Source organism: Nipponia nippon, unplaced genomic scaffold (genome assembly GCF_047370975.1).
Source record: "Nipponia nippon isolate SJK-2023a ecotype South Korea unplaced genomic scaffold, ASM4737097v1 scaffold_1, whole genome shotgun sequence".
In the NCBI taxonomy this organism is placed as follows: Eukaryota; Metazoa; Chordata; class Aves; order Pelecaniformes; family Threskiornithidae; genus Nipponia; species Nipponia nippon.
This window is the reverse complement of record NW_028262290.1, coordinates 159,736,365-159,752,073: the sequence shown is the minus strand read 5'-3', so window position 1 is coordinate 159,752,073 and position 15,709 is coordinate 159,736,365. Positions and strand designations below refer to the sequence as shown.

Here is a 15,709-nt window from a genome sequence, read left to right as displayed (position 1 = left end):
AGGTGGTCTTGCTAGGGACAACAAAATCTGAATTTAGAATGGCATTGGTAATGGGGAAAAATGCTATAAGATCAGCCTGATGATTAAGCGCGACTGCTGCGCTTTGGGAGGAAAAATGCAAAGGCAACCCCCCCCCGGCTGGGCAGCAGCATGGGGGGGACTGGGGGCACAGGGTGGACTAAAGGCTGAATAAAAGGACGATATCGGACGTCCTTTGCTGGCTGCAGTCACTCCAGCAGCGAAAGCTGCCGTCCATAAGCCTGTTGCTCATCTTCTCCTCTCACCTGAAGTTTTGGCTTCTTTATACCTCCTGGCACCTCAGCCTTACCTGGGTCTGTTAAACTGATGATTAGAACAGACCCGTTCTTTGAATTATTGACTCTAACCTGGACGGTTTACCCAGATTGTGTTAGGGAGCGATTACCCGGCAGTTACGCTGGTTGACCTGGGAGGGGGAGAGCCTGCAGCTGAGGGGTGGTGATAAGCAGCTGGAGTGGGTGAAAAGAAATAAACTTTTCACCCAGCTCAGCTGCAGGCAGAACAGGATGTGTGACTGCAACCTAAGACACAGGAGAGAATTATTCTACTCCGCTTGGCACCGGTAAGGCCTCAGCTGGAATACAGTGTCCAGTTTTGGGCACTGCACTGTAAGAAAAATCTAGACAAACTGGAGAGAGTCCAGGAGAGAGACACGAGAAATATCGGAGGCATAGAAAGAACAACCTAGGAGGAAATGTTGAAAGGATTGTTTGTTTAGTCTGGGAACAGCAGAGTCTAAAGAAGAGACATGATAAAAATCTTGCAATATGTTAAAGTTTATTGTAAGGAGGGTAGTGATAAATCTTTCCCCATGGCCAGTGGGGGATAGGGAAAAGAAGGAACCAGCTTCATTTGTAGCTAATAAAATTTAGGTTTGACGTTAGGAAAAACTTTCTAGGTAAGAGGGTGATGAAGTAAAGCTAGCTAGGGAGCGCGTGGGTCTTGTTAAAATTCAGAAGAAGGGTGTTTTATTTTAATAATGAGAATCGAAAGAATAAAGATGTTTCTTGTTTAAGTAACTCTTTTGGGCTAATGCCTGGGACTGGATTTCCACACATCAACAGTACGACTGGGTGGATGCACTTGCAAGAAATACCTCTTGGACTGCATGCCTCAGGGCATGTACTCATTTTTCATGATCAGGGTGTACAAAACCCAGCATCTTGTGACCGATCTCTTGTTGCGGGGTCTCTACATATTGCTGCAATACAAATAAGCCATCATGTAACACGAGGATTTGTATAAAATTTTACAAGTACAGGAATAACCTTTCTCTTATGATTTCATTTCTGGCTCCACTGTATTTTTTTCCTTGCAGGTTCATATCCTATATCTCTAATCCCTTCTTTGTAGATTTGCTGTCTGTGCACAGCTAGAGATATATCCACTGATTGCTGTTAATCCTTTGAGTGTTTTTACACTGTACGGCATATGTCCAGTAAAGTTCTGTCATACGGTTTTAACGCTACTTGCTGATCCTCCAGCGACACTACTGGAAACAGAAGATCGCACCATCGCGTTTCCAGCCCAGGGAGTTCTCAGGCTGTGAATTGGGTTTGCTTCCACAGCAGAGAATCAAAGAACCTCTTAATATTTTCCGAAGTTCAGTCTGATGTATTTGCAAGCTTAGAAAAGAAACGGGAGGTTGGTCTAAAGGCTGGATGTGGCAGTAGGAGGTCGGCACACAAAGGTCCCACACTGGGTCTTCGGGCTTGCCTATGACCTCGCAAAGGTCAAAATCTGGGGCTGTAGCTGGTCGAAATGTTTTCATGAGACTTATGACAGAATATGGATTTTTCTCATAAAATAAAATCTACCAGGGAATATATTTGCTACAGAATGCACTTTCTAATCTTACCCTGTTTGGATTTTAACTGTAACTTTAGGTACGAGTGTTTTGGATTTTCTGCTGCTTGGTTTTAGTTTAGTTGCAAAATCTGTTAGAAGTTAAATTCCAGATATATGTGCTTAACATTCATTCAGCCTTGAGATAATTTATCTGTAAATGAACGGTAATCAAGAAACCTGAAGTCACGGCTACTGTGGGATACTTCTAATATTTTGAAGATGAGTAACATTAAGCCTAAATCCCATTTAAAGAGTATATTCATTAGAGTACTAGGGCGGTACAAATCAGCAGAACGAAATAGCCAGTTAAACTGGGCTTATAGCTGCTTTGCTTTCTACAAAAGCACAGAGCACCCATGGGGTATTAATTACCGTAGTAATTAATAATTTTTTTACAGTTCTTTGCAGAATATAGGTGTCGACAGCATCTGTTGCAAAGAACCAAGAAGCGGTCAGTCTTGTCTATTAAAATAAGCTGGGAAAGGAAACCATATCTCATGAACCTCCTCTGCACATTCGCTGGGTGACAGGAGAACTTCTGGAGATGGTTGGAGCCCACAGCTCCATGGTGAGCCTTCCAGCCCCGAACTCTTGGTTGTTCTGCAGGGGATTAGGATAACCGTGTGCTCCCGGGTCTTCTTGTTAGAGCTGCGGCAACGTGAAAGGTTTACTGGGATAGAAAGAGGAGACAGGAAAGGGGCGGAGGGAGGAGAGGGGGAACTCATCTGCACTGATTTAGATATTGAACAACTGGACTTCAAAGACTCTGTTAGTCACCCCAGGCTCCAGGTACAGTCAGTGGAGAGGAGAAGGAACTCAAGAGAGATACTCGTCCCCTTTCAGGACAGGAAATGCCTGTTTCTCTGCTGCCTGTATGAGACATCTAGGTATCTACCTACTTGATATGTGAAGTTAGCTGAGATGACCTTGCATGGCCTATTGGTTACGGCATTCTCCTGGGAGGAGAGAGCCTGAGCTCTGGCCTCTGCTTCAGGGACTTCTGGTGGAGTCTGTGCAAATTACAGGTCACGCAGACACAAGCAATAACGAACGCACCGCCCCCGCCCTTCCTCCTGCCCAGAAGAGCACGTTATCACAGGGGGTGAGGTACTGCCGAGGAAGGTGGGAGACGCATGTTTGGACGTCCTCCTAGAGGAGAAGGAACTCGGTCCATGCACCACTTCCTGGAGAGTGCTTCTGCCATAGAGCAACCGCCTCGAAGTGGGAACCACCTCCTCTACAGTCCCTGCTCTGTCTGTGAGGCAGTACCGACTACCGTTACCTTTTGTCAGGAGGGAGACTACCACTGACGTCTTGCCATGACCCAGAAGCCCTGACAGGCTGGTCGCTTTAGGGGTTTAGGCTGAAGAGCAATTTCAGGGGCCCAGGTGGACTTGGAAGTGAGGTGGGTGCTGAACTTTTCAGGCTTGTGAGGCCTAAGGCTCTGCCTAGGCAGGAGCCTGAAACGTCAAAGTTAAAAGATGCCTCTTTACTCATCCATACCTGACATCTAGGCAAAGCAAACCTGACGTCTCTCTCACAAGGGTATCAAACGGAGCTCTTGCTGGCCTTCCCCTGGGCCCTTGGACGATCCATGGTAGATCACAGGGATGAGGCACCGGCTGAAGGGCTCTAGGTGGCGGCTGCTCCAGGGCACTGCTGTTTTTCCAAAGCCTTGCAGGCAGAAAGCTGTGCTGCGGGCCGGTGGGAGGGAGAGCAGGAGGAGGAACGACACAACACATTACAGCCAGAGAAGAGAAGAGGATTCTGCATCAAGGATTATGTAACTTTTGACATGTCCTATATATCACAATCCAGTACCAGGGAGCTAACGCTGTGCCATGCCATGTTAGCAGTGCTTACTTTAGACAGTTATTGTTAAATGACATTACTGTCTTGTCAGATGTTCTCCAGTTTCATGTCTGCTGTGTCCTCATGGGGCAGCTGCGTGGCACCAGGCCGGAGCTGCACGCTGCACGTGCGTGTGCCCGGACGGCGGCAAGGGAAGCCACTCTTAGCTCCTGCTTCAGTTCCTTGCAGAAGGAAGGAGGCTTATGGACGAGCCCTTCACCCTAACGTAGACCAGCACCCATTAGGACCTGGTTTGCATTTAATTACACCTCAGGAATAGGAATCCTCATCGTTTGGGAAGTAAAATCCTTTGGCACTGTAACCAGACCAAACCCATCTTTGCTGGCTTTATGGCCCCTGATAGCTTTTCCACATTTCACGTGGGACTGGGGCTCTCAAATGCTTTCTACAAACTTGACCCTCCAGTGTCTGGTGGGGTTTGTTTTCCTGCTGATATTTTCCTCCAAATGAACTCCACACCTTGATTGGTTTTTTCTTTTTTTTTTTTTTTTTTTTTGCAGCAGCAGAGAAATGGGCAAGTGAAAGTGCATCACGTGTAACGTCTGGGAACAGCGCGGAGGCAGCCAGGCAGCCGTTGCAGGGGTTTGGCACCTCGCGCGGGAATGAGCACATGCAGGTAGAATGTTATTCCGCTGCTCCTGCTGCGTGCGCGGCAGTTCGCTCTCTGCCGAATCCTGAAGTCGAGCAAAAAGCAGCTGGTTAAGGTGGAATTTGAAAATCAGTCATAAGATAAACAGGTTGCAACATTAAGCACTCTCCAAGGGAAAAGCAGTGTGGAGCATATGTTCTTACTTTGGAAGATATTTAAAAAAAACTTTAATGGACCCTTTACTGGCTTATGCTAGTGGAGCTGTTAATTAATTAAATAACTATATGTGAATGGCATCCATTGGGAAAGAGCCTCACAGCTTCCAGATGCCAGTTATTGGCCCCATTACGGGTCTAAAACTATTACAGTAAATCATTACATGCTCCAAGATGAACTGGCACACAATTGCTGCGAGGAAGGATGGAGCTGTTCTCATTTGTGCCATTTTGTGCCAGTTTTTATCTAGTGAGATTAATTAGTACCTCGAGAAGTGCAAGTCAGAGCTATAAAATATTAAAGGATATTCCATCAATGGAGTGGAGACATGCTTAAGCAGGGCTTTTAAAACTTTTGGATGTTGACGGATAGAGAGGAGTTGGAAGAGATAATGAGCAACATCTGATTTTGATTTTTTTTTTCTTAAAAGGTCAGATTTATGGCTAATGGGACTGCACGAAGTCTCCTTTGTGTGCTGTGCAAATACTCAGAGGAGGACATTAAAGTTTATCACTGAAGTTCAGGTGCCAGGTAAGCAAACAGCTTCTCAGGCCAAACCCAATCATTTAAGGCAGTTATTCCAAATATGAAATCAAGCAGAAAGTATTAAATAACCTTTAAGCCTGGATCCTCCACCGGGAGGGGAACATTTCATGACATTGGATGGCAGCCTAGAATCTATGATCTGGCCTAGAAATGGCTTTTTCTTTTTCTTTTTTAATTAATAAGCTATAAATTTGCACCCCAAATGACCACTGTGGACCCTCCTGTCTCTTTAGGCTGTGAGAGATAAAGCCACTGGGTCACCTACATCATCCCTTGCCCAGACAGGCTGTCCTTTGAAAATCTTCTTGCCTGCTTGGTCTGTTTTGAGCCCAAAAGCCGAGTACTGGAGAGGCACTCCAGGGCCTGTTTGTACAGTTTACCCAATAATTAGTTCTTCGAGACATTAATTCATGGGCAGACACTTCCTTTGAGAAATTATTCCACAGCTGAAAGTCCTCCCACAACTGGTCGAGGCAGGCTGAGCACACGGGCCTGGAGATTTTACAGTCCATCAGCCAGAGCTCAGGAGGAACAGTGCCAAGGGGCCTCCGCCGCCGTCCTCTCACTCTGAGCGCCCGTCCGGACCACGCACAAATGCACTCAGCTGAGCGCAGTAGTTCCAGCGGGGCCAAGGGGGCTACAGGGAGCCACAGCGGTGCTTTTGTTGGTGCTGATAACCAGCAATAGCCCTCCCACGCAGCTCCGCCGGAGCAGACTGAGAGATGCCATCGCTGATAGACCTCCGCGACAACCTGTTTGCCCAGAAGGACAGATGAGATCTCCCACGGCTCCGTGGGAATGCGTCCTGGACTGCTCCAGCACGAAGAGCCTCCGCATACACCCCCGGGACACGCGCCAGGGGGTGGCAGAGGGGCTGCAAGTGAAATGCGGCTCTGCTGCTTGGCCACTCGCATCCGGGTCAGGCCAATTGCTTGGAGGACAACATCCCTTTCCTACACCATGGTGTACGGGACACAGTGTAGAGCGCGTGTCCAATAACTCTTCACTATGAGTAGAAAAATTGGGTCTTTATTGGTTGTGAGGAGTCACAAGAGAATTGATATCTAAGGAAAACCAACCTCATCTCCTGCTTCTCCTAAAGCAAAGGTAAGGCCACAGTCAGAAACCGCATTCACGACTTACTGTATGTGAAATGCATGAGTAAGAGTTTGCTGACTAACCCCTAGTTAAAGGAAATAAATTGATTTATTATAGGAGCATGACAAATTGAGGCACCGGTCTTGCAAGTTGGGCTGTGTGAGCAGATCTCTGTGTCCACGTGGCTCTGATAGGGCCCAATAAGGCTGAGAACTGGGTGTTGTAGTTGCCAAACCAGCAATATAGCTGGCTCGATAGCAGAAGTTTGGAAAGTTTGTGTTTGTATTTTTCTGACGCGCCTGAGATTTGGGTGGGAGCCATGGGACCTACGGCACCTAAGCTGAAGCACAAAGACAGACGGCTGCTTTGTCAGCAGGGCAGCCTCCCAGTGTGTGTGCTGGTAAGAAAGCACTGCCTTTTCTGTTTTTAAACAAAAACAAATTGCTTTTAGGACCTTGGATCTGACAAGGGGAGTGTCACTATGTGTCCAACACAAACAAAAAAACGAGCTGAGCCAAGAGCAGCCCAGTGCTTGTCTTCCATTCCCAAGCTGTAACCACAAGAGACTCCTCTTGGCTTGTGTGAGAGTGGGAAGGAATGCAATCACCGAGCAAAAAATGTTCTTTCTACTTGATAGTTTAACGTTACGTAGGCAGCAGTTATGCTTTTCTACTGAGCGTACTTTTCTACTCTATGGGGTCTTAGACTGGCCCGTCCTTTGCAGCAGAGAAAATGAAGCTGAGATAGGAAAAATGCAACTACTTTTTTTCTGTGACACAGATTATTGTTATTTTGGTTGGTTGGTTTTTTCTGAGTGGAACATTTATACCAAAAAGACCAGTGTGGGGTTAAGCCATCAACATGGTGACTGATGTGTTTGACGGGAAAGGACTACAAGTGACCGGGGCATGAAGAGTACAGAGGAAGAGAAGCAAGCGAAGATATGTAGGTCATGGATTTTGATCCAGAACAAGGTGGAAGCGAGTGGAAGTCATCACAGTCCGGTAACGGGACGCTGGCCTCTGTGCAGTGAGGCTGTGGGTCTGAACCGCAACGTGAGATGACAGTGACGGTCAGCACAGCCTGCCTTCCTCCTCCACTCATCATCAACTGGCTTGGTGTGTGCATGCGCTTTTCTAGCCCCCACGATTATTTTTTTCATGCCCCGTGTTCTGAGTATTTTGGGAAAGAAGTAGGAAAAAGGAAGCCAAGTATGTGATGATTGTACGGTCAATGGTAGATTTTGACTTTCCAGTTGGAGGAAAAAGGGACTGCTGTTAGAAATCTGGTTCAGTTACATAGAGTCTGGCAGACACAGCTGGAGAAAAGCTTTAGGTACAGATGCAAAGTCCAGTCTGACTTCGTAAAGATGTATGCACACCCTTAACTTTGAAGATATAAATTTTCCCATTGACTTCCCTGGAACTATTCATGCATTAAACATATGCATGAGCCTTTCTAGAAATAGGCAATATAAATGAGACTACCAAAATAGTTAACCAGAAATACTTTCTGTACAATGAAATAGGAAAATTTACAAGGAGTGTGCGCATAGGAGCGCTTAAGAATAGATAAAATCTAGGCCACATTGTTCAAGGCCAAGGCATTGTTGCTTATGTACGAGAGGGTGTTTCCAGCTACCCGTAGTGCAGACTAGAGCGCAGTCTGCATTCGTTACGTTAATTAAACAATTTACTGGCATTTAGCATGTGGTGGATTGGCAGGAGGCAACCTTAACTTGGGTTGTGCAGCTGAGATCCTTTTGTTGTGTTGCCGACCCCGAGTCATGCCAGTAGAGCAGCACGCTCGGTAATGCGGTTCTGGTGGTGGCTTCCGCGCAGAGCCAAACGTACAGAATGCCACTAGGGCCTGGCAAAGAGCATTGATAAAGATGAACAAGAGCTATGTTACTTAAGCAGTCCGTTGTGGGCAAGATATCCAGAGTCCGATGATAAGTAATGAGTTGTCATTCAAGGAGTAGCTTCTCTGGACTAGTAAGACTTCTTCTATTAGTTATTAGCCTCTAATTTTATTTTTTTCTATATTCACATGGGAAATATTTCCATTTTTATTGTCTGTGTCTGCTTCTTCACATTGTTTTAGGTTTTCTTGAGAGGTTTATTGTTTAGCTTATACTGTCATCATTAGCATTTAAATCTATAGGTTGTTCTGGAGTTACTGTGGCCTATGTTTGTGAATGTTTGCTACGCAAACTTCCAGCAAATAAGCAATGCTGGGACTTGAGCTAGTGGCGGGAGATGAACGTGAACCCGGCCTACAGTGCTATCGAATCCATTTTGTGGCTGAAGGCCACTGGTGTTTTTCAAAGCTGCACTATACTCAAGCCTTTTAGACTTGTGTTTGCTAAATCATCTTAAAGCAGACCTTTAAGCTTTGCTGTTTCGTGGGAGAAGTTTTGGCAAGCTGCATTCTCAACTATCTTCTATGTTTCCTTTCATGCATTAAAAATGGATACTTGAACAAGCTGCAAGTCTACAAAAAGGCAGCTGCTTATTCAGGAGCACTTCAGGCTTTTATACAATTGCATAGGACTGGGGGGGAGTTGATTCTTTGTATCACAGCTACAGTCTGACCTCTCTTCTCTTCTGTATTCAAAACCTAATGTCACCCTACCCAGGATTATCAGGACCTGCTTTTGAGTATCAAAGCCAATGAACTAGGCAGGAGACGACCTGTGGGGAAACAAGGCAAGTCCAAAAGGAGATGAGGCTCCAGTCTCGGCTCCAGTCTCTGCTTGTATTCATTCTGGTTGACAAAAAGCTTCTTTTGGCATGGGGAGATGCGCTGCGCAGAGCTTTGGCACACTTGCAGACAGGGAGGAAATCTGGGACGGGGGACCACAGTGTAAGAAAATGTACCTTGCGTTCAGTTTGCATTGAACGTGCTGCAGCTCAAGGGTTTCTCCGTTCCCTTTGAATGCTCTGTTTCGTATCGTGATGGCTTTGCAAGATGGAATGCCTTCTGTCCTACCTGTGCGTTGCTCTCATTCACAAGAATCCTAGAGGCAGCTGAACGTATGTTTCAGCATGGGGATGAATTAACATTTTAGTTGTAGTACATCCTACCCCATAATTATACTGAATGGTTTTTGGAAAGACAGTCTGAAAACCTACCTGGTTCCCAAGAATAATGGGTTTGGCTTCAAATAAATGGCAGGACAACAGTGACACTGAAATGCTCCGGAGGAGAGATTAGCCAGTCACCAGTACTAAATGCTGGGAACTCAGCACGTTTTGAACTTTTACACTGGCATTTGGTGATTTCTTATGCTAGCAGAAAGCACTTTCATTTGTGTTACCTTTATTTTCCTAGAAGCTAGACCTTGCTCCTGGAGAAAACAGGTTGTAGAATCAAAAGATCTAGAAAATCAGCCTTGTTGTTCCGTGTCTGCATGTTTCCATCTTCAGGCTCTAGCTCAGCCATGCTGTTTATGTAAAAGTGCAAATTCAGAAGGAAACTCCTGGCTTTCAGACGCTGCAGAATCCTGTTCTCTTTATATCCAGTGTGTACATTTAAATACCTCTCTGTCTGTAGCTCCACCTGCGCCGTCTTTTAGTGCTCCTTCCTACTTCTCCCATTCCCCGTGGTATCTTTGATCAATCCACGGGCGGAACACCACCATCGTGTAATGCCGCAGTCCAAATTGGAGTATGGCTTCAGTCCAGAAAACAAACCCGGAGACTGTGTCCCTTTCTTGCCTTTCGCCTCTCAAATCTCCTGTGGGTAGGATACCACACACTATATGACTTACCAGAAAAGGAAGTATTGGGAAATTCTGTTTCCTGGAAGAGATATTAGTAGTGGCAATAAAACCCAAACAAACATGAAAAGAAAAGCCTGTTTTGAAATTTCAACAATCTGTTATGCTGCTCTGACTCGCTGACATTCAGTTCATGGCCAATACTGCTAGGGCAGGGTAAAATGTCACCAGAACTGGTAGATACGACCTCTGTCCTTCCTTCAGAGCAGCATAACCACTTGGGTTGCTTTACAAAACACAAGTGACTTCAACACAAAACACAGGCACGTGACCCCGCCAGAGCAGAGCCACGTGTAGGGCTAAGGAATGCGATCAATAGGAGAGAAAGGGGTTTACTCGGTGGTTTCTGCACCCCGGGACAGTGGTTAGGAGTCACCGCCACTGCATTCGAGCATTGTGCTGTAGAGAGGAGAGGAGCCTGCTCACCCCGTGCCGGGAGGAGCGTCCCTCCCAGGGCCCTGCTGGCCCTCCCAGCAGGCGCTGCTGGGTGAAACACTCCTCTGGGCGGTGCTGCTGGTGACCGGTCACTGGGGTGCGTTGACTGATGCCAGTGTGAGTTGATCTGCAACCAGCAAAGACCTGAGAAACGTCAGAAATTCCCATTTCCACTGCTGAGAAAGGCTGATTTGCTACTGTGGTGAACACGGTGCAAATGGGGTGCATTAGGATTTACCTTCCAAGTCCAGGGGGGTCCCACTTAGCCCCTTGCCATGGTGGGAGATGAGACCTTTGCTGAGCATTTAGCAGCCAGCGGTGCCTTCGGGAGGCCGAGCAGCGGGTCACGGGCACTCCCCCACGCAGCGGAGCCCTGCCTGCCACCAGCTAGCACCGGCTGCTCCTTTATTTAACCACACCTGTGGGAGCAAAGGAGAAAGTTCAGGCAGTTGTTGGGATGCTCATGGCATCCCACAGGACACGTCCACAAAACCGACAACTTTTGTGCATCTGCTCTGAGGGACGGGGATGTTTAGGTTTTAATCTTTAGCCAAGGACTTTGGGCTTAATATGCTCAGAGCGCTTGTGCAGGCCCTGTCAGTCAACGGGAAGGGTTGCGTAGTGTCAGCCTGCAAGGTTTGTCGTGGACAGTGTTGCAGCATAATCATATTTTGAATGCGTCCGCGGATTTTAAAGATGGTGAGCCCCTTCCTTTAACTGCATGGGCTATTCAAATACCTGGCGCGACTGACTTCTGTAGCTTCGCTGCCTACACAACTGGTCTATATTATTTGCTTAGATTATTCATAAATTTTATTAATAGCATCATTTTCTTCTGATGGGTGAAAATACAAACACCTGTATAATTTCACAAAACGTGACTTTATTGTCAGAAGAGTGCCGCTGATACCTATGGTAATCGAAGTGCAAAGGGTGGCAGTAGTCTCGCTGCAGAACCACAAAGTTAAGGCGTTCAAATAAAGGATGAGGGGAAGTTCAGTCACGGCCTTGTAAGCGAAAGCTCCCCAGCAGGGGCAAGGCTGCTCAGCAGCCCTGGGGACAGGGTGGCCTCCCACCAGCCTCCCGCTTGCCAGAAGGGGTTGAGCTGTGTCCCAGCTCCAGCTGGCAGGAGCTGTGACGGGAGCTTCGAGTGGCAATCTGCTGTTCCCACCAGGACAAGCTCAGGAGAGTTCAGAGGAACAGAACAGCAGTTCTGGTGGTACGGCCTTTCTGGCCAGGTTTTCCTCTTCACGGTGGCCTCCGGCTGCTCCTGCAACCTCCCGACCATTTTAGAGTCTGTTTGCTGTTTCCAGCTAAGCCATTCCTCCCCACTGCGGGCATTTTTCTGCAGGCTCTTGAGTGAAACGAAGCCTTTTGCCGGCCAGCTTTTGATGACCATACAGCTTTCCTTTCTCCCATGCTTTAGCAAAGCCTTGAGGAGTTGCCCAAACAGCTTCCCCTCTTCTCTACCCCCTCCCCTCTCACTTCCCTACTCAATCCGGGCAGTAGTTAACGCCCGCCTTCTGGATGGTTTGGCTGTGCGAGTTGATAGCCTTGCTGGATGAGAAATTAATAAGCTCTTACTCATTATTTGGCTTTGCAACAGACAATTTTTATATAATACTCTTCACATTTTTATACCCCAGAGCCTCTTCCCACTTGTGCCAGGGCTCTGCCTTGGAGACTCTTTCCCAGCTGCCCTTCCACATGTTTTGAACCTGGAGTAGAAGAAACCTCCATCATTTCGGGGGTGGTATTAGGTGCCTGAAACAAGCTGGGTTGTTCCTCCACTGTATTACATTTCACATCAGTGAGGCGGTATGTGATTAAATGCGTAGGGAACCTGCTGAGGTCCACGTCGGAAATGTCATCGTACTGCACTGCTACAGCCAATACGTTCATCGGAGGACCTGTCCCTATCCCAGAACCGCAATGGAAGAGGCATGCTGCTTTCTGAGGAAGGCTAAGGGGAACCCAGCAAGCGACATACCGCTGGTATTCACTAGACTAACACCTCCTGATGCTGCGCAGCTGGAATGGCACAACTCTTTTGGCCGATGTCACAGAATCATAGAGTATCTCCAGTTGGAAGGGTCCCATAAGGATCATCGAGTCCAACTGCCAGTGTGCAAAGCAGCGACAGGGTTCTCCTGGGCTTGTAATGCTGGGGACACCCCGGAGTAATTCTGTACCTGAAAATCCCATCTTCTATTCCCTGGGAAGATGGTAATTTTTTTGGTGCTGCTAATGCCATTCTATAGCAAGCTGTGGGGCTCTCTGGGACTAATCTTATTTGCGCCTTGTGCACTGTGGTGTGCCATGTGGCACCTTGTTTACCTACTTCTGCAGTTGTTCTTTAACAGATCAGAAAAACACTCTGCTATTATTCTGCAAGTTGAAAGCAGCTTCAGAGTTTTTAAAACTGCCTGAGATTTTACTGAGCAGAAATCAACCTGCTTTGACAAGATCTCCACTTTAACACACTCTGATTTTCTAAACCCATTCATTGCATGGTCCAAATACGGCACAGATTTGTTACACGACTGTGGGATAATACTTCAAGTTGTGCCCTTCTGTGAAAACGGATTATTTGGTGAACGTGGTGAACACAGCACGAGACTGGGGGTCAGCTGGCGGCTCAGGGACAGTACCACTGCGGCGCTGACCGACTCCGGAGGATGGGTTTGCAGTTGGCGCTCTGGCTGTTCAAAGGCTTGGGACTTGCTATTGCATTTTTGCTGACCAGTGCCGTCATATCGGATACGCAGAAGGCTGTTAAAGTTGGAAAGCATGGCTCAAACCTGCCCCAGACGACAAGGCCCAGCACCATCTACCAACGCACACAGTATCACTACGCCCAGTAAAGGCAGACGCAATGATGTTCACTGATCTCTCCAGCGCTGCTGTTTGTATTCCGGAGGAGGAGGCTGGGCATCCGTGGAGATGTTGGGCTGGAGACAGAACTGTCAGGGATGGAGTTTGAGCAGAGCTTTCGAGATGTGCTGCAGAGACAGTACTGCCCACCGCAGCATGGTCTTCTCTCTCAGCAGTATGCTGAAGTGGGAGAATATGCATATACCCAGAGTCAGAAATCCCATTCACCTCTTCATAACATGGACACTTGGTAAGGGCAACCTAGAGTCTGTCCCTTCATCTTCCCCGAGCCACCTTTGAGGCCTTGACATTTACCTGCCACCACCAGGAACCTCACAGCCTTGCTTGGCCTCTTTTTGTAGCAATGACCTAAAAATCTTGTCTTTCTTATACTTGGAAACCAAGATTTCTTCTCTCTCATCTCTCCCCACAGGGCTAGGAGGTCTTTAGCACAGGCCCAGCTAGATGTATGAGAAAGAAGCCTGGCAAATGGTTTAAATTAAAAACTATAGTGGTTGTGCCAACTCCTGCAGCATGAGAGTGCCAAGATCCAGAAGATGGCTGTTCACCAGCATTTGGCAAGGCGGTGACATCCTGTCACTGCTATCCTCGAGCGCTGAGGCCCACACAGGTACACCGACCAATTGGTTGGAGCAGGATGCAAAGCAGCGTGGGAAAGCAGAGGGAAGGCTGCCAGGCTTTTCCCAAGGAAAGTCACAGCCCCATTTCTTCAAAATCATCTACTCCAATATGACATTACTCCTGACTGCAAACAGAACGAAGTCTCCAAAGCAATTTCCCAGTTACACTGATGTGTCACGTGGGTTCAGCCTTCTCTGTCCGGGTATCCCAGTCTGCGCTGGTAATAAAGAGCGTACACATAAACTCTCAGCAAAGGAGAAAACTACCCACTTCCAGCAAAGCATGGGCCTGACACAGAAAGCTGTGAGAGTGCTTTTGGAGCTAAGTGCTGACTGTTGGGAAGGCGCCTAGAGCTGAAGGGAAAAAAAACCAACATAAAAAGAGGAGTCTGTTTTTACATTTAACTCCTCCTGGGTCCAGAGGAGTGAGGTTTTATATCTTCATTATAAATAAGCTATACAGCATCTACATAGTGGCATCCATCACCAGTTTCATCCCTGGGTGGGAAGAACCAGGTCAGCTGTGGCCAGCTTTATATTTGAAAGCATTACCATGCTAGACATGTTGACAGTTCAAGAACCCTTTTGTCGCACTACACGTTATTCACAGCTCAATGCCACTCTGCTGTCTTCTTTCAGGCACAGGGGTGGCCAGACCTCTAATTTCAGAGACTGCTGCAGGGCATCAGGGTTTTCTATCCAGAAGATCATGCAGATGCGTTGTACTGATGCTCCTTCCCCTGTCTCAAAGTTTTCTCCGCTGCCAAAAGCTTCCAAGCTCTTCCAGTGTTTCTCCTTCTTTACAAAATGCACAAGTCTTATGCTTAGATTAAGACTGTCTGCAGCTTTTAATGCAGGTGAGTATTCACTGCAACTTCCTACCCAAGCTCAAGTTCGGTGGCGTGGCACAGCTTTCTCCTGAGGCGGGTATGAAGTTTGGCATAAGGCTTGCTGATCACAAAATGATGTTGCCCATTGCCCCGGTATGATATTTGCATATCAAAAATACATTTGAATAAAGAGGTTCAAGAGACAATTATTACAGCAGCCACAGGAAAGAACTAAAATGTCATGTTCCTCTCCAGGACATAGCCCAAGCCTTATCTCCAGCAGCCATCAAAACGGTATTGCCTTCTGCCTTTGTCCGTTAGGCTCCAGTAAAAATACAACTGCAGGTATCTTTCCACGTGAGAACCTTTCTCTTCTGCCACTTCCAAACTCTACGGAAAATCAAGTGGCTGGCATCAGTTATGTAAGAAAAAGGAAACTTGCATTTTATATGTAAGTAGAAACTTAAACCAAGCAAACTGTTATTTGTATTTTATTTGCTCTATTAAAAAAACTATTTGCTCTATTAAAAAATACAAAAAACTTTTTGCCAAGTATAAAAATGACATTTTCTTTCCAGGTGTCCATAAAAATACCAGTTTATTTAAAAAGAAATATAAAACCTGCAAAATACCTTAATTTGGTGTTGCTAAAAAGCTCTCTCATTATAAAAAGGATGGGGAAAAAAGGGTGAACTCGCTTCTCTTTATTTCAAGTTTGCTGCTTTAATTCGATGTTGCATATGAAGCCACAAACAAAAATTTTAACAAATGTAAAAAGTTCCTATGCCTACAAAAGCCTCAATAATACAACACTGAGCTGAAGAACAGTGACACTGGCAGGAAAGGATTTTCATTTCTTTGAAATACCTGGATAAATGAGTTTAGGAGTACCTGCATCCTATCCTCATACTAACGATATGCGGTGGCACTTCTCTTCGCA

At 46.6% G+C, this 15,709-nt stretch overlaps 1 protein-coding gene across 16 annotated transcripts in view; it reads left to right on the top strand.

Annotated features, from left to right (window-relative positions):
• Positions 1-15,709, top strand: part of LOC148057684 (uncharacterized) — a 53,473-nt gene that overhangs the window by 25,177 nt on the left and 12,587 nt on the right. For 5 of the 16 annotated variants that reach the window (XR_015698598.1, XR_015698604.1, XR_015698595.1 and 2 more), the window contains exons 2-6: positions 2,286-2,455; positions 4,260-4,375; positions 4,995-5,095; positions 5,557-6,217; positions 13,732-15,220. Coding sequence is in view for 7 of the 16 variants with exons in the window: in XM_087730441.1 (XP_087586567.1) it covers positions 4,260-4,375; positions 4,995-5,081 (203 nt within the window). In the remaining 9 variants the exon portion in view is untranslated. The other 11 variants (XR_015698592.1, XR_015698593.1, XR_015698594.1 and 8 more) reach the window with 11 other exon arrangements.